The following is a 25,086-nucleotide window of genomic DNA, read 5'->3' as shown; positions in this document are numbered from 1 at the left end:
ATATCCTTGTCCTGCTTTTTAGGTGATCGGACAGATGAAGCATTCCGTTGATTGAGACAAGAAGATGGTTATACAGTCAACACGAAAACAGTTGGACTTGCTGCTGGTAGTCAGGAGAGTACTGGATGGTCAGATTTGAGCCCAGACGGCGATGAGTAAGTACTAACAGGTGTCGATATTTGAATGCCTACAAGGTGTATGATGTGCGTGATGAGAAGAGTAGAAAGAGACGTGGATTTCATATCACCAGCGGTCATACAATTAAGTCGATCGAGTCAGCACAGGAGCAGAAGCAGGACAGAGTGGATGTGAAAAGTTGAAGATTTTGCTTTTGCATTCTCGACCTGTGGCCAGCCTTCTGGCATAGCATCAAATCGTTAAAAAGGAAGAAAAGAGAACGCCCATGTTTTCCAGCCCTGTTAGATCACACGGAACGATACACCTCATCCAGAGGGAATGTTTTTGTCGTCTCACATCCAGGAAAGAAAGGTCGATTGGACTGGACAACAGAGATGTTGTGACAAAGCAGCACTGAAAGTGAAAAAAAGACAAGCCATGCCATTCTCTGTATGTTTTTTTGATTCGAACCAACAAATCCTTTCCCTCCCATGCAGCCTGCCCAGGCGATACGTTTATCGGTTGGACTTGGCGACACGCTCGAGCTCGTCCTTCTTCTTGATGGCGTAGGAGTTGGAAGAACCCTTGGCGGCGTTGATGAGCTCCTCAGCGAGGCACTCGGCAACGGACTTGACGTTGCGGAAAGCGGCCTCACGGGCACCGATGGTCAGGAGGGCAATAGCCTGGTTGACACGGCGGAGGGGAGAGACATCGACGGCCTGGCGACGGACGGTACCGGCGGAACCAATACGGGTGGAGTCCTCACGGGGACCGCAGTTGACGATAGCGTCGACGGCGATCTGGATGGGGTTCTGGTCGGTCATGATGTGAACCTGGGTGGATTGTTAGTTCCTGACAACCAATATGTAGCACAGACCACACAAGGGTAGCAGTCTGAGCAGAGGACAACTCAACGCACGATCTCGAAGGCGTGGGCGACAATGCGGACGGCCATGATCTTCTTTCCGTTGTTGCGGCCGTTCATCATGAGGGCGTTGGTAAGACGCTCAATGATGGGGCACTGGGCCTTGCGGAATCTCTTCTGGGCGTAACGACCGGCAGAGTGGGGAGTGTAGACGGGCTGACGGATCTGGATGTAGTCGCTGAGGTATGAGGGTCAGCTAAGTGCTTGCGCGTGCCGATACTTCCTCTGCCTCGAAGGTGCGTCTGTTGCCAGTCTGTATGGTGTCTCGATGTGTCTCTCTTGCAAGACCTGCAGGCGCGCGTGTCCCAGCTCTTTGCATCCGTCTCTTTCTTCCATTCGCAGACTGACAATGACCATCCCGCTGTCGCAGAGGAGTGCGCAGACTCACGTCAAAGAGATATCTCTGATCTCGACATCCTCGTAGCTCCACTTGTTGAACAGCTTGACGCTGCCAATCTCGGAGGCAACCTCCTTGGGCAGGACGGGGTAGCCCTGGGGCTGCTCGACTTCGATTTCTCCGGCGTCAGACATTTTGGCGATGTGTTGAGGGGGAGGGACGGGAAATGGGCGAGTTTGGCGTTGGTTGTCGAGAAGTCGCTTCGTCAATCACTTTCGACGCGCAAATTCTGTCTGACCGGAGTGTGGGCTTTCGCAAATTCCGCCGCTAGTGAAGCCGGCGTTTTTCCGTCTCCCAGACTTGGCACCACCCGTCGCTCGCTGAGTCGTCGTCGGCTTCTCACCTCGCCGGCCGCGACCACTTGCGTGTCAATGCTCCCTCACTGCCCTGTCCATCCGTGTCCATCTTTCCTCTCTACCCGATGCCTTCGATCGGATGATAGTCACCTGCCGTGCCTCACGATGGTATATATCATACTATGCATGCATCGCTGCTCGACGTTATTTCACTGCTGCTGCCGAATTGTCATCGCCGTTGAATTCAATCTCCCACCCTCCGACGTCCAGATGCAATTGCGAGACAATTGTAAAGTGTAACTTCACGTAGACATCATCGCATCACTTAATCACAACTGTGCCGATCGAGACTCCCCCGTGCTTTGGCGAGATTAATTCTGTAGCTCTTAGGCACTCGCTATATACACGCCCTGATTCCTTTATTGTCCTGTCGCTGCAGTCTTTCCATCCTAACCAAGTGCTACCGTCTTGCTCCTTCCCAACGTTTGAACCGTACTTAGAACATCTCGTGCAAAGCAGACTGACGATTCGCCTCCCTTGATGACCTCTATATTCTTCCGCCATGGTTGACCAATCCGGATTCTCTGCTTGGAAGCTACCTTCTCGGATTGAGCAATCCTCAATATTGGATCTTACATATCTCAAAGGTCGCGTCTCATGGATTCGTGATGAGCTGGATCCTCTTGTCGCTCGGAATGGTCCGGATACCCTACGGCCGGATACTGTTATTGTCCTGTTTAAATTCTTCGAGCAATTGCGGACATCCTTGCCGACTCTTGAGAGTGTTCGCGAATCTCGCATACACCTGGCTCTTATCGACATCGCTAGACGCGCTACCAGATGGCCAGTCAGACTTATTGAGGAAGCCGAAGAGATTATCCACAAGTGGGAATCAGAATGGGGTCCACTTTCACATATCAAGGTCAATCTTTACGACACAGGCGGCAGGTTACATGGCATCAGCACGCCCGAGGATGTTCAGCGAGAAGTATTGCTTGTTAAATGGTCACGAAAGGAGACTTCATGGGTCAATCCGAATTTCGCAAGGCGGAACGGAGACCTCGGATTCAAGCCTGGAGAGTGAGTGTTATCCTGTCCCTGCTCGTGACACAGCATCTAACAAATCTCAGCTGGTGGATCAACCCCATATTCGCGTTTCATGATGGTATCATCGCCAGCACTACATCCGATAGCTGCGTCACTACCTGCTTCCAACAGGCCTACGCCTTACTATTAGCAGATGGCGATGAGCTTGACTGTAAAGATCCAGCACACTTCACGTACCGCTCAACGCCTGGAGATGCTAGACGATATCGCCTTTGCGCAGGTACGCTTGCTTCCAGACAACCCGTTCGTGTCCTCCGGAGTCATACCCTCCGCAGCTTCTGGGCTCCACGCGCTGGCATCAGGTACGATGGTCTGTACAAGGTTTCTGGATGGCGAATCGTCCAAGACCCGACAACGAAAGCCATTAACTATCACATTTCGTTTGACCGTTTGACTTCAGAGCCACCGATTGATCCGGTGCTGCAACACCCAACTGCGGGCGAGTTGGATGACTACGCCGAGTACAAGCGTATTCGAAAAGAAGTTCGTCTGAATCGTAACCTTCTCCGACATGGACTGCGATTTGGTGTGCCAAGTTCTGCACCTCAACCAGCCCAGGACCGTATGTCCCTGACCAAAAAAGCGGAGAGCGCCGACACTATTAAATCCATCAAGAAGCCCATTGCCCAACGGAGGGGAAGCTCGTTACACATCCAAACTTCGGCATCCGAAACTCCATCCAAACAAGACACGCCTTCCAAGGCGGAAGAGAATCCATTCTTCGCTAGTAGACCCAGCACGAACTCTGATGACAATCCTTTCTTTTCTGGAGGCCTGGATGCACAAACCGGTCTTGGCAATGTCAATACTTTGCGACCTGATATGATCAATTACGCACCTGTATTACATGCCGCTTCCGCTGCAGGTGCGGCCATCGACCCATTCTTTGCACGTGCTTTGGAAGAGCAAGCAGCCAAAAGGGTAGCTGCTTTTAGGTTAAGCAGTGGATCGCTGCCATCACTTGCGTCCGCAAAATCTAGGAACGTTGGTCTCAGTGGAAGGAAACCAGTGATAGGATTCATTGGCGTGATTCACGAGTCTGACGAACACAAGACTCCTCCGGACACAAGGCGGGATTCTCAAAGCCCAGTCTCACAAGAGCGTAGTGCGGCTTGATGATTGTGTTTATTTTTCTAGATTACCTATTTGTTTATGGCGGCGTTACTTATACCCTACATAGTTACTGGTTCTTCCAACCTGAAAATGCTTCATCTATCCATACTTCTATTATCAATCTCTTCTGTTGGTCTCAAGCTTAATTTGTCGATCCAAGATTGAGAGAGGCCTTTTCATCTTTTCGCGCGCATCTCGAATGGTGACCCTGTCACATCGGCAAAAACTGCGGTGCGGCAAATCTCCCCACGCAACATGATCGAGACATCAACAAACACTTGATTGTCGCCGAAACCGCGAACAACCAATTTCTCATAAACCTTGTTGTCAAAATCAATGATGGATGTTTCTGATCTAGTAGAATGTAAGTTGTTATCTTTTCTTCTCATCGTCAGCTTCTCTGCTCCATCTTCCCATTCAGAGGATAAAAAATAAGAATCTCGCACTTGATGCAATGTTGATTCTGCGTGCCTGGGGTGATCGAGTATGATTGTCACAAGCATCGATCCGACCACGAGAGAGCAGTCTTTCCTATCGTCTCTGAACCCAAGTCACTATTAGCTGCTATGAGTGGCTTCTGGTAAAATTGTCAGAATTGAGTACGAGGGTCATGCTACCCCCGATGTTCCTGCGTTATACCTGAGATCTACTGCAATTGTATCGTCGTTGACCCATCTCTCGCAGCGACAACACATGCTTCGCCGTCACCTGATGGTCATTATATCGCTGGCTTAACACCCGACCATCTATACGTCTACTACGCATCAACTCTAACCATCGCATCCTCCTTTCCCATCGACAACTCAACCGCACCGACCACACGATCCACAGAAGCGCCTGTGATTCATTGGACGCCCTGTTCGCTGTCCGTCATTCTCCAGACCAGCAGCCATGTATCACTTTACAGTCTAGCAAATACTTCCAGTCGTGTCAAGATCGCCAACGGAAGTGCTAGCTTGGGTAGAATCGCTATTGTGGACGTTTTTGGCGAAGACGTGGTTGTGGTGTGGGAATTTGGCAGAGTTGGCATTTTTGAGGTAGGAAGAGGACGAGTCACAGAAATTGGAGAGTTGAAGACAGGGATTGGGAGTCTGAAGGCTGCGTGGGGGATCAGAAGAATCAAGGGAAAAGCTGAAGGTATGTCGATTTGTATGATTTGGCAGGGAATTACGACTGACAGAAACAGTACTTGCGATGTTGTGTCGTACTTCGGCCACAGATATTCTGTCGTTGGTCCTGTCTTCATCCACTACACCTTTCACGACGATAAGTCTACCGACAACGGACGCTCAGTCACTGGCTTGGAGTCCTTCTGGCAAATGGATCAGTATACTTGACACACCGCTCAGTGCACCAGGTTCTGCCATACACATATACACTACAGATGGCAACTATTACCGCAGCTATCCTTCAACGACCTCAACACCTTCTGAAGAGACTTACACACTTGGTCCTCTGCGTCAATCTTGGGGCCCCAACCACCTTGCTCTCGCCAATGCGGATGGCAGTATAACTATCCTCTCTACCACAACTTTCTCCCCTATTCACACATTGGATCCGTGGGCTATGGTAGAAGAAGACACAAGTGCTGTATACCGCGAGCAAGTGAGCAGTAAGGGCGACCGTAATTGGGCTTATCTCGGAAATAGCGACGACACAACATCTCAACTTCTATCATCTTACTCACCAGCCCTAGAGATGAAACTCGACGCTACTGGCAGGTATCTTGCTTTCCGTCTCGAAGCTTTCCCTGAAACGGTACTTGTGTGGACACTACCATCGTCCAAACCCATCTTTGCTTCTCAAACCCAAAACACTACTATGGCGGAAGATGAAGCAGAAAAGTACGATGATCGAGGCAGTCTGATTGTCTTCCACCATCACACCACAATCAAGAAACTGCAATGGCATCCCACAATCTCCGGCCTCCTACTCACCCACACAGAAGACAATCAAATCTACCTCTCCTCCACCGTAGGAGAAATAAATGCACCTCTCCACATTACTCATCCTTTCAGCACCTCTGCATCATCATCGACATCCTCAACCACAGTAACCGAGCTCATAAACATCCACTGGGCAACCTCCTCCACAATTCTCATAACGACAAAACGACGTGGTTGGATTCTTGCTTACCCCTTTGGCGCTCCTTCTCCTCCTTCATCACCGGCGGAACCGCAGTTTTCGGCTGATGTGGTGGGATCGGAAGAGCAAGGAGATAATGAAGAAGATTCTTTGTATGACATTCTCAGTGGAAGGACGCCATTGCCTGAATTAAGAATTTCTGACGAGTTACCTGTGGATTCAGAGGATGAAGGAGAGAAAGAGCAGGGGTTGCAGGACACATTCAGGGGCAAAGGGACGGCGGGGACGATTGGAAGTTTTGAGTATTGAAGATTTGGCTTATTCCATCCAAACGAAACCTGCACGACGCGAACACTCTCGTGTAAACGCCTCAGCTATTGAACTCATTCTCCTTCGTCGAGTATGTATTCAAGAACTTGTCAGAGACGACGATCGAGTACCAGTCTGAGACTTGATCCCTTACGTACGGAATGACCGTTTGCCGTCTAGACAAGTAATTCGTTCATGAGCGCCACGAGCCACTCTATAACACTACGTTGATCCATCGCTCCGAACTTGCACACACGATTTACCGCATGCAGACAATGGTGACTCTGTCATCTTTTCGATAGAGTCTACATTAGACATCCCATCAGCCACGGGAATCCTAATATGAGCTTCGTGTGTAGGCACCATAGACAGCCCAGCACCACTCTATCTCATCTCTACATCTCCATCCAACACTCCGCTTTCCCACACCAAACCTCCAAAATACCCAGACCATCTCACCACATCCACACAACCACATCACCAATGTCTCCTCCCCAAAAGTCCATAACCTTCGAAAGCGTCCGCACACGCATGAAAACCCCCCTCACCCCCTCCCAAAAAAAAAACTCCAATACCGCGGCCTCACATTATCCGCAATGATAGGCCTAAAATAACGACCAACTTTTCGGTATCAACACAAACCGAAGAACTCATCCTCGCCGAATACTACGGTAAGAAAAGATTCAGACTCTCCTCCGAACCCTGTGAACTTATATCTCTTCTCCAACGGTCATGGCTTGGCTGCGAAGATTCAACAAAAAAGTATCAAGAAGCCATGTTGAAGAATGAGGCGCATGAGGATAGGGAGTTTAGGGGAAAGTGCAAAGGAAGTAGGGAAACTATGGAGGAAATGCATCAGCTGTATTTGGAGAGGGAGAGACCGGGGGGGAGTGGAGGAGTTGGTGTTGGATCGGATTGCTGTTGATGCTGTGGAGTGGTGGAATGGGTTGGTTGCTGAAAGATCGGAGGACATAGTGGATTGCACTTGCCAGAAAGAGAGTTGCATAAGCGGTCAGAAAGAGAGTGTAGAAGAACGAGAAAAGTAGACATGGATCATGATATACAAGAACGCTGCATGGAACATGGAGGAGGGTAAACCATTAAAAATACAATTTGAGAAAGGTCTATGTTGACTATCCACTCTTGAACCCTTGCCTTCTCTATCATCAGGCAGCCCACTCGACAACCTCCAAAGCAAGCATGACCAAAATAAGTGTACTGGGCAATATCCAGACCACATAACTCTGCAGCAACAACTTGGACATGACGCCCATGAAGACGCCGTTGAGCTGGCAAATCTGGGCAAGTTGAAGGGCAGAAGGAGCACCAGTAAGCAAGAAACAGACGATGATGAAAATGGGATCGTCGAGGATGCTGACAGGCACGTATTTGGCAAAAATGGCGAGGAATGGTGCCATGATGAGGGTAGGGAGCAGCATACGGCTGACGAGGGCGGCGATGAGGAGATTGCGCTCTTCCTTCTTGCCCTCAGGAGTGGTGACGAGTTCTTCTTGTGGGAGGGTGTTGCGGGCGAGGTTCGCGCCTAGGACGACTAGGATCAGAGGGACGGCGACACCACCGCTCTGCTGGATTGCGCGGGTAACGGAGTTGGAGACAAAGGTGTGAGGGGCAAAGAAGGTGTGTTGGAGTTGAGGGACGGAAGCGACAATCAGAGCGGCAATCATGGCCCAGAGAGGAGGGTTCATGAACTCCCAGACACCCCAGGCGAAGCGAGTGGTGTAGTGCGAGACGGTGCTCAGGAACTTTTGCAAGCCAGGAGGGAGTTTGGCAAACATGTTGTTGAAGAATTGCTTGATCGAGGCACGGATGCTGGCGAAGAAGCGTGAGATGTTGGCCTTGATGCCAGTAGGGGCTTCGGTAGCAGCGGTTGAGCCAGTCGAGTAGTTGGGGAACTGTGTCATGTGGCCAGTGGAGCGCTGGCGAGGGCCGAGGTTGCCGGAGAAGTTGCCAGGGCCAGTACCGACAAGGTTTCCGTTGGCAGGTGTAGCCATGACTTCACCATCAACAGGCTGCAAGGCATCGTGGGAAGATGCGGAGCCGATGGACGAGATGGTACGAGGAGACTCGTCGCCAGAGATGGAGCCACTAGTCTTCTTTGTGGAAGACGAGGCCTGCTCCAAGTCATCGTCGTCGATATCGTCGCGGTATCTTCCCTCCTCGATCAGGTTGTCTCTTTCTTCGTCGGCGGCCTTGGTGTCCTCGATGGCGGGAGCAAGCAAGACGTTGTAGCCCCAGGTCCAGCGGACCAATTGACCGAGCTGTTGGAAGATGAGCAAGTACAGGATTCCTCTTGCGGCGACTTCGTTGTCGTTGTCGTGCGGGACACGATCCCAGTGCAGACCCTTGAGAGTCTTGGAGAGCGAGATGACGAGCGAGATGGGCAGCGAGTTTGAGTTTCCAAAGACGCCCATGGCGATGACGAAGTTGGTCTGTCTCTTGCCAAAACCAAAGGCCTTGGACATGAGACGAGCGCAGATCCATGAGACGAGCGTCTGCACACAGAAGATGACGGGAATGACGGCGAGATCGGCGAGCTTGTCGGCGTTGAGCTGCGAGGCGAGTTTGGTAAAGACGAGACACGGCGTGAAGAGTTGGACGTTCAGGTTGGCCACCATCTTCTGAGCCTCGCCGTCGAACATGCCCCGTCTGGCCACAATGTAGCCCGGCAGACTGACGCATACCACTTCCAGCACTGCTTCAAAGACCAGCAGCACCAGGTGGGCAAAGTCTGGGTGTGACGTGTGGCCGTTCAAGGCCATCATAGGCAGCTCCATGGCCGCAGAGGCATATCTCCTCTCCTTCAGACCTCCGAATCCTGCGGACAAGGCATTTGCGGCGTTCAGGCGGTATGGTGTGGGACTCGTGAACCACGAAGTCATGGCGGGTAGTTTTGGTGAGACGGTAGAGAGATAGCTGCGATAAGCTTCTCGTCGCGCTCGCAATGCTGTCTGGACGTGTCGCGTGGGTCGTTGTAGTTAGACACGGATCACAAGCAACTAGGACAGGAGTGAAAGGAAAAGAGAAGGAATGCGCGTATGGATAGTGGAGCGCTATGCTCTTTTTCCGAATGTCTCGAAAGCATGCTTATCCTGCCGCCGCTATGGCTTGTGCCTCAATCGTCGCCAGCCTTTCAACCAAAATGTCCCAATGCGTCATTCTTGGCCCCGCCGCTTTTCCAAGAAACTCTCTCTCCACCACGTACGGCATGCACCATCACCGAGCCATCATCCATGTCACCACCAAGCCGTCTCTGCCACTTTGACTCTTCTCCTTGTTTTTTTCGCTTTTCAAGACTCAGCCTTCGAGCCCAAATGCACGCGTTTCGCTGAAACTGAATTGCGCCATCTACTCATAGCCAAGCGCCGTCCTCACTACACAGCCTGCACGTACTTCACAGCCCACCACACGGGTGCTTTCCTGCCAGACTCCGAAAGCCGCGCCCGCCAATCATGCCGTTGCGCCAATACACGTTGGTCATCCAGCCTCGCAGTCTGCACCGTCCTTGATCGATTTCTCTGAACACGCCGTGGAACCTGTGTTATTCGTGCACCACGACAAGCACTATATCTGCTGTGTCTCCAAGAATGTTTGGACGTGAGGCCTGCAGTGTTGACATGAAATAGCCACATTTCCATTGTCGCCATGGAACGACGATTATGCTCGCTATACAGCTAAGCTGCTATTACAAGCATGCCAGAAAGCTTGGAAAGTCACTATTATTTTCTTTGCAAGACTCGACAATGCTTGAACCAACCAGTTCGCAGCTGCACCATGTCTAACGATCTTTCTATCACTACAAGCATTGCACAAAACACACCTTTGACGACTCTTTGTTCGTTTTCCTTAATTTCTGTCACCGGAGATACGACCGAGCCTGTCTCAGCCTCTGCAATATCAAACCTTTGACCAGCAACCCCACATTCGCATCCTTCGTGTCTTCGCCTATTCTAACAATTAATCTATTTGACACACGACACTCTGAAAGTCATGCAGGTTAAGCTGTCTGCCGAAAGCGGTCAGCAATCATAAATCGTGATAGGTCGAGCTCGGCGGAAGAATAGATCAGGCAAAGCATTTTGCAAATCTTGCCAAATTTTATATCAACTTATAGATACCAAGAATGACTGACCCACTGCCGTCGTGTTCGTGTCAAGGAACGCTTGAAATGATATGGGTTATATAGGGTGCGACCAGCGTCAGCTGCTCGTGTGCTGACCATTTTGTCCTACGACAGCTCTTCAATTTTGTCGTCTTCACCTTGGGACTTCGCAACAATGGCACTTCTCGACAGTATCCAGAACATTGGTACACTTGCCATTTCGGCCGTAGTACTCTACTTTGCAACACACGCTATTTACAATCTATACTTCCACCCGCTCTCGCAACACCCAGGACCTTTGCTCAACGCCATCTCTCCTCTGCCTCGTCTCTACCTGAACATCAACGGTCGCGAGCCTCAGACAGTCCTCGAGTGGCACCTCAAGTATGGCCCTATCGTCCGTATGGCCCCCAATGAGCTCTCTTTTATCACTCCAGCCTGGAAAGACATCTATGGCTTCAAGAGGCCTGAATTGAATAAAGACTGGACCATGTACGCATTGTCCGAGAACACCAAGAGGTCGATCCTGCTGGCTGGTGCAGATCATGGCAGACAGAGAAAGATGTTGGCTCCTGCGTTCAGCGAGAGAGCTTTGAAGTTGCAGCAGGGTATGTTGACTACCTACACTGGAATGATGGTAGAAAGACTGGAGGAGAGAATGAAGGAGAACAAATCTGTTGATATGGCGAAGGTCTTCAATTGCGTGACGTGAGTGTTCTAAGCTGCTCTGTCCACGAGGCTGGCCACCCAATATCTGAAATACATGGGCACTGACCAAACCAACAGCTTCGACACAATCGCTGACTTGATGTTCGGTAAGCCTCTTGGCCTCTGCGAAAACATGGAATACTCAGACTGGCTCTCCCAACTCTTCGTCTCTATCTGGCTCGCCGGCGCATCTCGCGCCCTGCAGTACTTCCCCCTCCTCTTCCGCCTCGCCACAATGATGATTCCAAAGCATATCCAAGACTCAATCGACTCTTCCTACCAGAACACAGTCGACAAGGTCAACAAGCGTCTTGAGATGGAGACTGAGCGTCCTGATATGTTGGGTCTTATGCTCAGTCACAAGGAAGAGGGTGCCGAGATGACCATGGATGAATTGTATGCTAATGCCGATCTGTTGATGATTGCTGGTACCGAGACTACTGCAACGAGTTTGTGCGGACTCACATGGCATCTGCTGAACAACAAGCGTGTATTGGAGAAGTTGACCAAGGAGATCAGAGGAGCGTTCAAGAGTATTGACGACATCACTATGGAGTCGTTGCCCAGACTGCCTGTGAGTATCTCCGAGGCGAAACAGTGGGGATTTAGCTGACCATAGTATCAACAGTATCTATCTGCTTGTCTGGAAGAGGGCATGAGAATGTTCCCTGCCGTACCTGAAGGCATCAGACGCATTACCCCCGCAACTGGTGCCAACATCAGTGGTCACTTCATCCCAGCCAACGTATGTGTATCACATCACCTGCATCAGCCCCCACTAATCTCCCCCAAAGGTCAAAGTCAGCATCCCCCACTACGCAGCCTACCACCACCCCTCCAACTTCACCTCGCCCAGGACATTCTGTCCGGAACGCTGGCTCCAGACCTCCCATCCAGACTACGACCCGAAGTTCGCTGCCGATAAAAAGGAAGTTCTGCAGCCCTTCTCCGTTGGCCCGAGAAATTGTATTGGTTTGACTCTAGCGTATCACGAGATGAGGCTTATCACTGCCAATTTGCTTTGGCATTTCGATGTCGAGTTGGCTGAGGAAGCTAACAAGGATTGGTTGAATCAGACTTCGCATTTGGTTTGGGACAAAGGACCGTTGGCTGTGAATATTCTGCCGAGAGGTAGTGTGGTGGTATAGATGATTCAGAAGGAGAGTATTACACATCTCGTGAGATGAGCCAGACTATGCGTGGTCATGTTCATCTTTCACCGTTCATATCTCAATTGAAGACTATATTCAGGCTCCTGATGCCATCAGACTTATGCTGGCCGAGTCTTGTGCCTTTGAATTAGATTGCTGATGAAATGAGGCTAGATGGATTATTCCCAAAGAACATCATGTGCATTTCTTCGTTCGTTGGTTGGCTTTCTCTTTCCGATCCTTTGTGGAGTTATTATTCATGTGTCTAAATGATACCCACCATCTCCTCAACTCCTCTTTCTGTTTCAGATTTGGTGAGTCACTCCTTCCTGATCCAGTGAGTCGCCCCTTCCTGTCCTTGTGAATCGTTCTCCCCTATCCATTTTGTGAGTCGCTCTTTCCTGACCTAGAGATTTACCCTCTTCTAGTAGGCGGCAAAGTCCGGCATTCTCTACCATCGGGGTAGAGCGTCCATTCTGCGCGAGACAATAAGCATTGGACTCGATGCCCTCCATGCCCTGCAGACAACACAATTCCACTTGATAGATGGTGGCTCAGAAATCCAGTACCAATCCGGGAGCCACCTCCTCGAGATCCTGAACATCGAGCCATACCTCTTGATCTCCTTGTCCACCAGCCTCTTTCATCTCTTTCCTCTCCTTGGCCACTTCAGTAGCTCTGGCCACAGCTTCTCTCACAAACAAATCCAAATACCTCGCCGTCAAGGCATTAGCATCCTTCCCTATCTTGATACTTTTGTCATCGAAGCTCTCATGCAGTAACCGTGTTATCAATGCTGAAGGCAGTAACGGTATATCGTCTTTCGGTCCTCCAATGCCGGCGACAGCGGAGTGTTGTGGTTTTAGCGGTGCGAGATCTGGCTGTATGGCTGAGGATAACGGTGATAGCGAGGGTAATCTTGTGGGTACTGGTGGTAGTGTCTTTTGGCGTTTTGCAGTTGGTTCTACGGTGGTGGGTGGAGCAGGGCGTCGAGTGGGAGCAGCGGAAAAGTCATCGTCGTCGTCGTCTTCATCCGAGATGAGCATGGCTTCGAGGTCTGATCTGTCGATTTGAGCTCCAGCGGACTGGAAGCCCGAGGCTGTGTTGCTGGCCCATGGTTGTCTGTTGCCTGTGGTGAAGGCGGCTTTGGATGAGGTCGCTACTGTTTTTGACGCTCCAGCAGCGGATTTGGGAGGGGCGTTGGCGCTGGAGGAAGAGATTGCTTCGCCTCTTGAGATGACAGGAGGTTTGAATGGTCGTTTCGTTGCTGCTGTGGCGCCTACTTGGGAGGGTTGACGGTATGGTGGTGGCATTTTTGGTAGCTTCTTGGTGGGAGGTCGAAAAACGAGAGACGCGTCACGCGTTGAGCGTTGACGACACCATCAAGGTGGCCGCCAATTCATCGTCATCGCCTCTTGGCCTCACTCTGCCTCTTCTCTTGATCCACTTGACATCTTCCACATCGTCTGCAAGGCTTTTATAAGCCTTCAGCCAGTGTGAAGTTCATCACATTACCGAGCTCTGCAAATAGAATGACTTATGCTTGCTTGCTACCAGTGCAAAGTCAACTCGAGACATCGTACAAACAAGATATCCTCTGCACCTTGTAAAATTGCCATATTCGATCGAGACGTATCCGTGTCGACCGCCCGATGACAGCCTACTATATGCGCTGTCCTGTGGAGTTGTTGCCTTATCATGGTCACATGCTATATAGCTGCGTCAAGGCAACAACGCTATAACCAGCCCTGCAGCAATAATTTCCACCAACTGCATTTATACAAGTAAGCAATCCATGACGTGACAGTATCTAGTAAGGTAAGCAAGACAATACTACTCCGATCTCTCAATCATTTTCATCCTTCTCTTCTTTCCCTACTTTCCACTCAAGGGCATCACTCAAGACATATCAAGGTCTGCTTGCTCCTCCCTGCCGTCCAGCCTGAAAACACCGCCGTCTCACATCGCAACAGAAATAGTCTACACCTCATCAGTCTCAATTTCAAAGCCTGCAAGAACGCAATCTGCACAAAAAATGTGTCTCCAATACACTCGTCGCTACTCCTGCGGCTGCACCAACAACGAAGAGTTTCGTCAGTGCGAGAGACGCAAGAATACCAATGTCAAATGCACCCCCGTCGAGGACAAACCTTTGGCAAAGTGCTCGCATTACTGTCGTGCGCACATGGTTTCAAAGGGGAATGAGGAGATGAAGAGGGTTAGTAAGGGATGAGCATATGGAACTTGAATATCAAGAGAGGGAGGGATGACTTCATGGGATAGTGGTGGAGTGTAATGGCAGAAGTTGGGGAGGGGGAAAGGTCTCAAAGAAATTCTGTCGTTGGAGACTCGTCCTCTCTGGGCATTGAGGGCAAGGTTGGATTCGACTTCCCAGCAATCCAGCCATTGGTATTGGCATGATGACTTGGCAATCAGTCTTCACATTTGCAACTCTAATATGGTTATAAGCGCACTGGGATTCAAGCTTGGAGAGATGGATATAATTCAAACGTAAATTCATAAAACGATGCTCATATCAATTACCCTTCCTCCTCTTTCTGCTCAAAAGCAATATTTTTCTCCTTGTTTCTCTATTCACTCCGTCATAAAATCATAATTGGAGGGATTCTATAATCTACTCCAACTCAACCTTTCTAACACTCTCCCATCCTTCTTCCTCTTCTTGAAGAATCTTGGGTACGATAACTCTCAAGACACCGTCTTCGAGCTTAGCCCCGATTTTCTCTTCGTCAATCTTGACGCCCTCTTCAAGTCTAACTTCGCGCTCGAACATGCCGACTTCTCTACGTTCGTCGGTGACGAGGCAGTTCATCATGTCTTCTGAAACGTCGGGGCGGGTGACTACACCAGAAATTGTGAGGCTGTTGCGAGTGGCAGAGTATGTGACGTCGATCTCGGGCTTCTTGGCTCCGGGGAGGGAAGCGTGGAGGATGTAGGAGGTGGGTGTGCTGAAGAGGTCGACAGATGGGGTGAAAGTGCCATCATTGTTGTTGGCATTGGCCTTGTGCTCCCTGGTGGCTGTGTCGGCAGAGGGTCCACCGAATGCGTTTCCACCGAATGCGTTTCCACCGAATAGCGCGGGTGCAAAGGCTTCGGCTAGTGCACTGAGGTCAAATGGGAATGCAGGGTTGGGCCCACCACGAGGGTGGTTGTGGTGACCGCCGCGCCCACCACGTCCACCACGTCCTCTATGGTGGTGGGGAGAAGGGCCCCGGTGATGATGGGGGGATGGTCCTCTACGGTGGTGAGGGGGTCCTCCATGGTGATGAGGCCCGTGGTGAGGGGAGGGACCTCTACGGTGACGAGGTGACTCCGGGCGTGGGTGGTGGTGAGGCTCGGCAGGTGTCTCTGGGGGTGTAGGAGGAGTTGGCGAGCGGGAAAGAGGCTCGTTGAATGGAGGTGGTGGAGGAGCAGGGACATCGTCGTGCTGGGGAGGTGCAGGAGGGCCAGGAGGCGGTGGAGGACCTCTGTGGCCATCTCTGCCATGACGATGGCCATGGCCTCCGTGAGGCCCAGGAGGCCCATGTCTTCTGCCGCGATTGGCCCAAGGACCCCAGAACTCCTGTCCCTGGAAGGGATCGAACTCCGCAGTTGGGCCTCTACCTTCAGCGAAGATGGGCTCACCCTGGTTGTTCTGCAGACTGGCGACAAAGTCCCAGAAGTTGTTGGCTTGGTTCATGTTTCTTGTGTTCGACATGATTAAGATTGTATTGATGAATAGAGAAGAGACATGAACGGATGCAGCAAATCTACCTTATATGCATACCTACCTTCAATTGCTTCAGGCAACAACATCGAAGACGTGTACACAGAATCGTCACTTCTTCAGCCACAACAGCTCCAACCTGCCGTCTATTCGTCCATAAACATTTCCAATCACCAGCATGGAAGAGCCTGGAAGAGGCAAGTGTGCACCAGAAGGCGGGGGAATAGGCAACTCTGAGCTACGCGTTCGAGATATTCGCCACAAGGAGGGCATGTTCGGCCGTTGGTCCGCTGTGGCGTACGTACTTCGCCACAGATATGGACCAATCGTCGTGAATGCTTCGTCCTGTAACACGAGAAATCGATTTGTTTCTTCCCAAGGTGACTCAGCGATGCGAGAGGTGCTGAAGCGACAAGGAGATATGGTCGGAGGACCGAGATAGATTCGGCCGAGCGGCTTCGACACAATCCAGTGCCTCTTGGCGACTTGAATCAAGAGTCGAGATTCTTTCGGAAGTGAACTTGTCCCTTGAGCCGTAGGACGAGCGCTTGTCAGCGGCTTTCCTCCCACACTACTCCAACAGCCGACACCATGGGCGCCCGGCCGTAAGTCGATACAAAGGACATGTACCTTTCAAAGAATTCCCATGTGATACTTGTGAATCGGGATGCTCTAACTACGACTCATGAGTTTAACCTCAAGGTTGAAGCTTTAAGAAAGCATGTGCGACAGAGACAAGGAGAGAAGGGCGAGATTTCATTGAAGGAAGCGAGAAGCCAGAGAAGGCCCGTCGGAGTGAGCTCCAGATTTGGTAGAATGATGTCAAAGGCTTCGATGCAATCGGTAGCGACGAAAAAATGTCCTTGTAGGATTGACACCCCAAATTCGATCTTCAGCATCCCCGTGAGAAGGTCTTGTTACTACCAATCGCGACCGACTTTGTCATGATAGTCCTACTTTCAAGGTGTCGAGGCTCGCGGGCCATGTGCGCGCGCACAGTTGCCTTATGATAATGAAAGTTTGAGGCTCGAGACGACGAGCGAAGGCACTTTTGCCATGCATTTTTCGCCCCTCCGATGATGTGGTTCCGAGTCAGAAGATGAACAACCTTTTTGTCGGTCTGCGCAAAAAAGAATACCAAAAGCCAAGCGACAAAGATAGCTTGAGTGTTGTGACGGATAGATGAATTGTGGACGAAATGAAGTCGCGAAATCCATAGCAACTATGCAACGCCGAAATTGGCAGATTCGCAGGCAAGCAATTATCTATCGCGCAACGAAGTGCATCAGCAAGCAGAGCGACAGCGGTCTCCACGATTCAATGATCAGAGATCAATATACTACTTCGGTGAGATGGGAGATTGTCTCTCGCTTTATTTCACGATGCTGTATGTCTTACGGCCCAAGTCGAAGGCAGAATCGAAAACCAAGCAAGGAACCAATTCTTGACGAGGGAGTGCCGCTGACCAGAAACCCCGACTTGATACGAGTCAACATCCCACCATCTTCTCTCCTCTCGTTTGTGTCTGATCCGACTCGGTCCTGTTTTTCTCCTCGTGGCTTTCCTGTCTCGTGGCTATTGCGTTTGTGGGGCTCCCAGCCGCATCCATTTTAGCATTCACCAAGTGCTCGTGCGAGCTGCTGCCTTCTTGAACTTGCCCTCAACTGCTTTCACCTCGGCCGTTTCCCTCAACTCCAAGTCTCCAACGTATCTGCTCGGTCCTTTCCATCCAGACTCCACATAGATGCGTTCCAATTATTCAATAATCCAATAGAGCTGTGGAGCATCAAATAAAACACACGGCGACAATGGAGTTCAACTGATCTATTACTTCAACCATCACAGTTTTGCCCTGGTAGTTACATAAGCTTCGTCTACTTTGTTCATCCCTGGTGGACATATGGACCCACCTCCGAGACCCGGCAGAAAGGGCATAAAAGTGTTTTTGATGAGTGGTAGAGGCGATCTTCATCATGTAGGCTTGGCGCTGCTTTTGAGACAGCCATGTCATGCACTGTTGGAGATCATCCTGCAGGTTCCGACTTTGCGGCCGTCACTTGCCGACCCCTTTCGTGTTGGGAAATGCTGTCCCGGGCACAGCGTCACAGCACCCGCCCTCAGCAAATCCCCAGCATCATGTCAGAGAGGCGGTGGCAGAACGAACGACGTAGTTCATGTCAATCGGCGACGACGGACAAGACCAATATACGAGAGCGAGACATACTTGCACACATGCTATGACGAAGATGGGAGACAATTTAAAAGGTGGAAAGAATCATGTAATTGCATGTCTAGTAAGAACTCCTCATCCATGGTATCGACCGGAAAATATCAAGACCAAAACTCCATATCAAACCAGGCACCAATGCCATGTAGTTGTGATGCACCAATAGCCTTGTAGCGCCAAACAGTGAAAACGAAAGAATTAATGGGCTAATACCCAATCCGATAAAGTGGTATCATTCGCTTGAAGCGTCAATGAAAAGAAAAACGTGCTCTGCTGCGACCAGGCGACAGTCAGAGAGGCGAGAAAGGAAGCGCTTAAACGCAGGATGAAGATTGTGATAACGTTGACGCTCAGGCTTGGGAGTGCGTGAAGCTGGCGTGTCGTAGAGTCGGTAAAGGTCATAAATTAAAAGGTGCTCCAGTTCCAGTTGCCGCCAACAGATTGGGCGACACTGCCAACAGGCTGGTGCTCCTCAGATCCCTTGCTTTGGCTGGGGACGCCCACGGGCTGAGTGAAGACGGTCTCGTTGCTGTCTCTGCTGGTGACGCTGTTGTTGCGCGAAGGACGGGCAGCGCGCCATGCGCGATAGTCGGTCCAGCAGTTGTCACAAGCACGCTGAAGAGTACCCTCGGGGTGGAAGCGAGCCTCTTGGTCAAGAGGAATAGCGTGAGGGCTGTGGCTGCTGCAGAAGATGTCTCCGCAACGACGGCAGTGATGGCGGCGATTCAGGATGGAGAAGGGACGAGCGCAAGTAGAAGACTTGCACAGCGAAGCGCTGTTGTCGGGCTTCCAGTGGTTTCTTGTAGGTGCGCCAGTGACGGCACCCTTGGTCTCGTTCCACTCGTCAGAGACAACTCTGGAGATGCTGGCAGGGCCCCAAGGACCAAAGGATCTCGCGTCGTCCTCGTCGGGACTAAGAGGAGGAGATGCGATGCTAGCAGGGGCAGAGAACTTGAAGCCATCTCTGCTCATGTCCATACTGCTGTGTGCGCTGCGAGGAGGAGTCAAAGAGGCTTGTCTTGAGCCAGGCAGCTCTGTGGGGCGCAGGACGGCAGGGATGTAGAGAGGCTGCTTTGGCTGGCGGACCTGCTTGGCGTGCATGTAGGCTGAACGGCTGGAAGGAGAGACATTGTTTGAGGGAGGCGTGGTAGAGTTGCCATACTGAGGCTGGCTGTTGTGAATGTAGGTGGGCGACTGCAGAGGTTGAGGGTGCTGGGCGAATGTGGTGGCCATGTTGAATATTGGTCGTGTGATGAGTCGATCTAGAACATAAATGGGTGTGGAAGGAGGTCGTTAAGTATCCGGTAGTAGGAGATCGTAGGTTGTGGGGAGACGCAAGAAAGAGTTGAAATGTCGGTCTGCCCAGGGGGATGAGATGATCCAAAAGCTGGAGATGGAACGGGGATGCAAGAGGGCTGCAAGATAAGAGAGATAGCTGGCCAACCAGGTACGTGGACAGTCTACTGCAAGGTGCAAGGCTACCGGGTTTCAGGTATGTCGCGTGAGAAAAAGGATGGAGTAGATAAGAGGTGGATGATAGGAGTTGAGTGGCTGTGGTATGTAGTGTAGCACACGATGACCTTCTAGACAAGTCGGGTGGGCGAGATGGGCTATGTATATGAGGCCGCTCGCGTGCAGCGCAACAGTTAACTTGGGGCAGAAAGGGCTGACACGGCACGCCTAGCCTAGCGAGGAGTAGCGGCCACAACAAGGTTTACTTTACGTCCGGCGCTATGGCTCGAGGGTGGATAATCATCGAGGACCCTTGGCTGATGCGGCGAGGGGATCAAAAGCGACTCAAAGCGCTGGGAGCAGAGCCAACGGCCGACCGAGATCCAACGCTGTCAACCGCAAGCGACCGTGTGCTGGATAGCGAGCGCCGGGCCCTGCTGACCACTGTCCATGACAATTCCCAGCTCGCCTTCCTCGTCGGGGTCAGTCGTCGCGCATCTCTGCTCTGTCGAGGCAAGAAAGCACAGAAACTGAACGTCCACACACTTTTTACAGACCGCTGCAGCAAAGCAATACTCATCAAATCTTAATTCATATCCTCTTGGACGATAGAGCCACAAGCTCCACGAGCATTCTTTGCTTCTGGCGGGCCAGCATCATCCTGCATATCCCATTCCGTTTTGGGACTACTCGACTCAAGCACAAAGATAAGCTGGTCTGCTCTGATTGGCTCGTCTTCACTGTCGCATGCTCGACCCTATCTTCCCAACAACCTCTTAGCCGCTACGTCCTTAGCATTCCTAGTGGCGGCCACCGGTTCTCGTGTGAACTCACGGTCCGGCAGGACGCGCGCAAACAGAGGAAGCGCTGCAAGCCATCCGACTCGACCGCGTATATTTGCCGCTCATGGTTGGCTGCAACAGCTCGCAACCTGTAACGGTCTCCAGTCTTCGCTGCATTCTACAGCCATGGATTCTTGCCTTCTGGCGCGGAAGCACCATCTTGCAGCCGCGGAACTGAACCGTTCTCACTATCTCTATCACCTCCTTTGAACCGGGTTTCATGCGAGCACACCACTGGTGCTGTCGCGTGTAACAAGTCTGATTGAGATGTTTCTCCCTCGAAACCATTCCCAACGCCCGTCATCCCACTTCCGATGTTCCAGCGGATCTCACGACTCGGGGATTCGGCGACCTCTCTGACCTCCAGAGTCTGGGCATGTATCCCCAAAACTTATGGGTCACCCAGGCCTGCCGCATTGCATACCGCAGGTTACCGCAAGCCGTCAAATCAAAGCACCGACAAACGCCCATACCAGCCCATAATTCTGGCTGTCCAGAGCCACGAGGTAGGTTTTGGTTCTGACACATCGATTCCACATCCTTTGCGAGAGCCCTCCGCCTTTTGCGACTTTCAACAACAAAGAACGAAAGGACAGTGCTCGGCTTACCTTCATTTGGCCGTCCCGCCAAGCTTCATTGCGAATCGTTTGTGAGGGCTGCCACATGGCTGGGCTTGAGACATTGGGAATGAATTCAACCGAGGCCATCCGCCCATCTCGCTCTCGGTATCAAGCACCTTTTGCAACGATTCGGATGTCAGGTCGTCTGACTGTCAGCGGTTGCTCAATACTGAAATGCGACAAGTCTAGAGAGATGATCTCAGACTGCTCCTCTTGCTAATGAAACAGTCCCTGATTGATCAAATAATCCAGACTTACATCTCAACAACTACTGCATGACGCTTACCCGACGCCGCTTCACCCTTTGATTGGCTCTACCATTTTGGTAAGGGTAAAGCAAGAATCGACCTCACATCTCGACCCGATCGTACCATAAAGTGTCTTGAAGAGAGACGTTCAGACATGAAACCATATTCCAACGCCTCATGATTGAGTACAGGTTAGTATTGGTATGCACCACGACCTGACGACAATATCATTGTCTGTCTATATCGGAGTGTCAACCAACAATGAACTCGAACACTCGAAGAATCGAAGACAAACAACAGGTGTCCTTATGTCGACGGAACGTAAGGACTTGGATGAACGCTACCATACTCGAAGCGGCCAGGTCGTTACTTCCAATCTGTATGATAGACCCCACGCTTTCTGGAATCGTGCTTCGTGGCTTGCTCTCTACTAAAGGATGATCGCGCACAGACGCCTATACCTACGACTTGTACGAGGTGAGAATACTGTGTGATTAGGAATACGTGAACATGCACAGGTGCTCTCGTCAGTATGAAGATGTTCAGCATTCCTGAGCTACCAACCAGTCGCAAATGTGTAAACGTAAGGGGCCGAGGCTCGGTACGAAGTAACGGTGTCGTGAGGGGTCGAAACTGATGTGAAGCTCTCTGAAAAGACATACAACTGCACATCCATACAGCAACGACGATCAACGTTCTTCTGCTACGATATTGATTGTTTTGGTCTCACTCCGTATTGGACGGTTTGCTGTATATCCCTCATAAGCCAAGCTCAAAGCCCAAATCTCGGCACCATCAACGGGTAACCACGTTGCAGCCATTCGACATGTCAAACCAACGTCGTATCACCCAACAGACTCCCAGTCCCCTATCTCCTTTCCAGGGCGACCAAATCTTGACGGAGAGTCAGTGGACCACGTTGGCCTCAATCGTTGATACCATAATATCCCCAGGGACACAAGCTATTGGGGATAGCACCCAGGAGTCACAATTTAAAGCCGCCGTTGATACCATCAAACACCATACAGCCGTTGAAGATGAAGCCTTGTTGTCCGAATACCTTGCAGAGTCGGCAACTTCGACTCCCGAGTTCAAAGAATCGATTCAGAGACTACTGGCGACACAGACTCATAAAGACGGGATCAAGGAGCTCTTGGGTGTTCTCGATGCATTGACGTGATAAACTTCTGCTCCTGAGTAACAAGAAGTCAGTCGCTAACTTTCATCAGTAACGCCCGCACCTCATGGCTCTTGACTGGTCATCTGACACCGTTTGCACAACTATCTCTACGCCAGCGAGAGAAGGTCGTTCAGTCATGGGCGACAGCACGGTTGCAAGTGTTCCGCGTGCTCTTCAGGACGTTTAGCGACATGGGAAAAGCATACTGGACACGGACTTCGCCCACCCTTGGCCGGATGCTTGCTTACCCCTACACCCCTATTAACCATAGTTACGGTCCAGGCTATGACTTTCCCTTTGTTGTGTTTCCGCCACTTCCTCAAGGGTCTACACTTATCCCAGCAACCTTGGAGACCGATGTGCTTATCGTCGGTAGTGGTTGCACTGGTGCAGTCGCGGCTTCTGTCCTGGCACGTTCTGGACTTGACGTTGTAGTAGCTGAGAAGGGTTATCACTGGAAGCCGACGCATCTGCCTATGTCAGAGAAAGATGGAATGGTACATCTCTTTGCAAATGGAGGTGTCACACTCGCGGACAGTGGAAAGATGGGCATTCTAGCTGGATCATGCTTCGGTGGTGGCGGTACCGTGAACTGGTCTGCATCACTTCAGCTCCAGCCTTATGTCCGACAAGAGTTCGCAAAGCAGCACAACTTGCCTTACTTTGAAAGCACAGCGTTCCAACAAGACATGGACGCTGTCTGCGAAACGATGGGTGTTGGCACTCAAGGCATCAAGCACAATCCTGGAAACCAAATGCTTCTCGATGGAGCCCAGAAATTGGGCATGAGAGCCAAGCCTGTGCCTCAAAATACCGGCGGTGAAGTTCATCAATGCGGTTATTGCACACTTGGATGTGGAAGCTGCGGTAAAAAAGGACCGACAGAAAGTTGGCTTCCTGACGCTGCCCGCCACGGCGCCAAATTCGTCGAAGGCTTCCAATGTGAGAAAGTAATCTTCGCCGAGGACGAAACAAAAGACGGAAAGAAAATCGCTATCGGAGCTCGAGGCGTTTGGACATCTCGAGATGAATCCGGCGGCGTTTCTGGAATGGTGTATAGGCGTCCTGTAACGATTTACGCCAGGCGTGCCGTAGTCGTGGCTGCTGGTGCGCTGGGAGGTTCTGCATTGCTGCTTGAGAGAAGCGGTATTCAGAACCCCCATCTTGGCAAGCACCTGAAATTGCATCCCGTCAACACTCTATTCGGCGTCTTTGATCAAGACATTATGCCGTGGGAAGGTGGTATATTAACCTCTGTCGTCACCGAATACGAGAATATTAATTCGACCGGATTTGGCTGCAAATTGGAAGGCCTCACCATGCTCCCGAGTCTGGCACTGCCTTTGATGCCGTGGACGTCTGCTCTGGAGTGGAAGGTACATGCTGCCAAGTTCAAGCGCATGACAGGCTGGATTTCACTCGCCAGAGACAAGGGCGAAGGCGAAGTCTACGCTGATCCGGAAGACAAGTATCGAGTCAGAGTCAAGTACGACACAGCAAAGTCGGATCAGAAGAACATTGCAGTCGGCCTAGTCGCACTCGCGAAAATTGCCTATATCGAAGGTGCACGCGAGATTCACGTTGGTGTTGCGGGCGTACCTCCATACATACGCCGGCCATCTGTCAAAACGTACTCATCGGCGATCGATGCCAGCCAGGCTGGGGTAGTTGATGGAGCCAAGGCAATCACGAACGACCCCGAATTCTTAAAGTGGCTCTCCGGTCTGGAGCTGTTTGCTGCCAACGGCCTTCCTGGAGATGCTGCCCAGGTGTCAGCGCACCAGATGGGTACGACTAGGATGGGCTCTTCACGGGCAACCAGTGTCGTGAACTCGCGGGGCGCTGTGTGGGACACGCAATCACTTTTTGTTGCAGACACTTCTGTACTACCAGGAGCGAGTGGTGTAAATCCAATGATTACAGGTATGGCGGTAGCAAGAGGTATCGCGCGAGGTATCATCGAAGACTTGGGTCTGCCTTCTACACAAGAATCACCAAAGGCGAGACTGTGAACAAAGCAATGCGACCAAGTGGTTGGGTGTGCGGGTTTGCTCTGCTCGAGCTGCCTCGCATCCCAAGCGAGTCATTAAGCTTAAATTGGGCGAAATCTGTTACATAAGATCTATAGTCAATCTATTTACCGAGTAATTTTATACTTTGTGGTATGCATAGCTGGAGCAACCAAGGAAACGCCATAATTATTTCCCTCGCCTAACTCCAGCCCATCTACTGTATATCCTTGCCGATTGTTCCAGAATGCCAACGTGGCATACTGGGATGTTGGTATGGCGCTTTCCGCTCCGCCGCTTCAAAGTTTGAAACAACGCCGCGGGGCCAAATTCATGCACCAAAATTACTCGTAGTTGGAGAGGACACGAAGTAATTGACCGAGCATGTGCGCAGTGCAAATGCAAGACTCGTACGATACTGTTGCGGAGCTACACAATGCGCATCTAGAACCA

At 51.1% G+C, this 25,086-nt stretch overlaps 10 protein-coding genes across 10 annotated transcripts; 5 read left to right on the top strand and 5 right to left on the bottom strand.

Annotated features, from left to right (window-relative positions):
* Positions 1-632: 632 nt before the first annotated feature.
* Positions 633-1,573, bottom strand: AUEXF2481DRAFT_63653 (uncharacterized protein; the record flags this gene model as incomplete). Its single annotated transcript, XM_013490507.1, has 3 exons — positions 633-950; positions 1,037-1,220; positions 1,431-1,573. The coding sequence occupies 3 exons, from the start codon at positions 1,571-1,573 to the stop codon at positions 633-635; spliced, it is 645 nt and encodes a 214-aa protein (XP_013345961.1).
* Positions 1,574-2,297: 724 nt separating this feature from the next.
* AUEXF2481DRAFT_3238 (uncharacterized protein) lies at positions 2,298-3,958 on the top strand (the record flags this gene model as incomplete). The annotated part of the gene is made up of 2 exons (XM_013490245.1): positions 2,298-2,815; positions 2,866-3,958. 2 exons carry the CDS (start codon positions 2,298-2,300, stop codon positions 3,956-3,958), a joined length of 1,611 nt encoding a protein of 536 aa, XP_013345699.1.
* A 336-nt stretch (positions 3,959-4,294) lies between these two features.
* Positions 4,295-6,349, top strand: AUEXF2481DRAFT_3237 (uncharacterized protein; the record flags this gene model as incomplete). Its single annotated transcript, XM_013490244.1, has 3 exons — positions 4,295-4,319; positions 4,640-5,092; positions 5,142-6,349. The coding sequence occupies 3 exons, from the start codon at positions 4,295-4,297 to the stop codon at positions 6,347-6,349; spliced, it is 1,686 nt and encodes a 561-aa protein (XP_013345698.1).
* A 1,166-nt stretch (positions 6,350-7,515) lies between these two features.
* AUEXF2481DRAFT_27669 (uncharacterized protein) lies at positions 7,516-9,249 on the bottom strand (the record flags this gene model as incomplete). Its single annotated transcript, XM_013490348.1, has 1 exon — positions 7,516-9,249. One exon carries the CDS (start codon positions 9,247-9,249, stop codon positions 7,516-7,518), a length of 1,734 nt encoding a protein of 577 aa, XP_013345802.1.
* Positions 9,250-10,644: 1,395 nt separating this feature from the next.
* Positions 10,645-12,325, top strand: AUEXF2481DRAFT_3235 (uncharacterized protein; the record flags this gene model as incomplete). Its single annotated transcript, XM_013490243.1, has 4 exons — positions 10,645-11,177; positions 11,256-11,751; positions 11,806-11,922; positions 11,972-12,325. 4 exons carry the CDS (start codon positions 10,645-10,647, stop codon positions 12,323-12,325), a joined length of 1,500 nt encoding a protein of 499 aa, XP_013345697.1.
* A 557-nt stretch (positions 12,326-12,882) lies between these two features.
* AUEXF2481DRAFT_27667 (uncharacterized protein) lies at positions 12,883-13,641 on the bottom strand (the record flags this gene model as incomplete). The annotated part of the gene is made up of 1 exon (XM_013490347.1): positions 12,883-13,641. The coding sequence occupies one exon, from the start codon at positions 13,639-13,641 to the stop codon at positions 12,883-12,885; it is 759 nt and encodes a 252-aa protein (XP_013345801.1).
* An 822-nt stretch (positions 13,642-14,463) lies between these two features.
* Positions 14,464-16,226, bottom strand: AUEXF2481DRAFT_37938 (uncharacterized protein). The gene has a single exon (XM_013490437.1). The coding sequence runs from the start codon at positions 16,044-16,046 to the stop codon at positions 14,964-14,966; it is 1,083 nt and encodes a 360-aa protein (XP_013345891.1). The 5' UTR covers positions 16,047-16,226; the 3' UTR covers positions 14,464-14,963.
* Positions 16,227-17,812: 1,586 nt separating this feature from the next.
* Positions 17,813-18,734, top strand: AUEXF2481DRAFT_598205 (uncharacterized protein). Its single transcript, XM_013490607.1, has one exon. It carries the CDS (start codon positions 17,956-17,958, stop codon positions 18,454-18,456), a length of 501 nt encoding a protein of 166 aa, XP_013346061.1. The 5' UTR covers positions 17,813-17,955; the 3' UTR covers positions 18,457-18,734.
* Positions 18,688-19,515, bottom strand: AUEXF2481DRAFT_3232 (uncharacterized protein; the record flags this gene model as incomplete). Its single annotated transcript, XM_013490242.1, has 1 exon — positions 18,688-19,515. The coding sequence occupies one exon, from the start codon at positions 19,513-19,515 to the stop codon at positions 18,688-18,690; it is 828 nt and encodes a 275-aa protein (XP_013345696.1).
* A 2,755-nt stretch (positions 19,516-22,270) lies between these two features.
* Positions 22,271-24,820, top strand: AUEXF2481DRAFT_72855 (uncharacterized protein; the record flags this gene model as incomplete). The annotated part of the gene is made up of 2 exons (XM_013490526.1): positions 22,271-22,620; positions 22,674-24,820. 2 exons carry the CDS (start codon positions 22,271-22,273, stop codon positions 24,634-24,636), a joined length of 2,313 nt encoding a protein of 770 aa, XP_013345980.1. The 3' UTR covers positions 24,637-24,820.
* Positions 24,821-25,086: the final 266 nt, after the last annotated feature.

This window comes from Aureobasidium subglaciale (assembly GCF_000721755.1).
Source record: "Aureobasidium subglaciale EXF-2481 unplaced genomic scaffold scaffold_5, whole genome shotgun sequence".
Taxonomy (NCBI): domain Eukaryota; kingdom Fungi; phylum Ascomycota; class Dothideomycetes; order Dothideales; family Saccotheciaceae; genus Aureobasidium; species Aureobasidium subglaciale.
Note: the sequence above shows the minus strand (reverse complement) of the source record. Positions and strands in the feature narration are given on the sequence as shown.

Coding starts and splice junctions, on each gene's coding strand:
- AUEXF2481DRAFT_37938 (XM_013490437.1), bottom strand. CDS start 16,046: ATGTCGAACACAAGAAACATGAACCAAGCCAACAACTTCTGGGACTTT.
- AUEXF2481DRAFT_598205 (XM_013490607.1), top strand. CDS start 17,956: ATGGACCCACCTCCGAGACCCGGCAGAAAGGGCATAAAAGTGTTTTTG.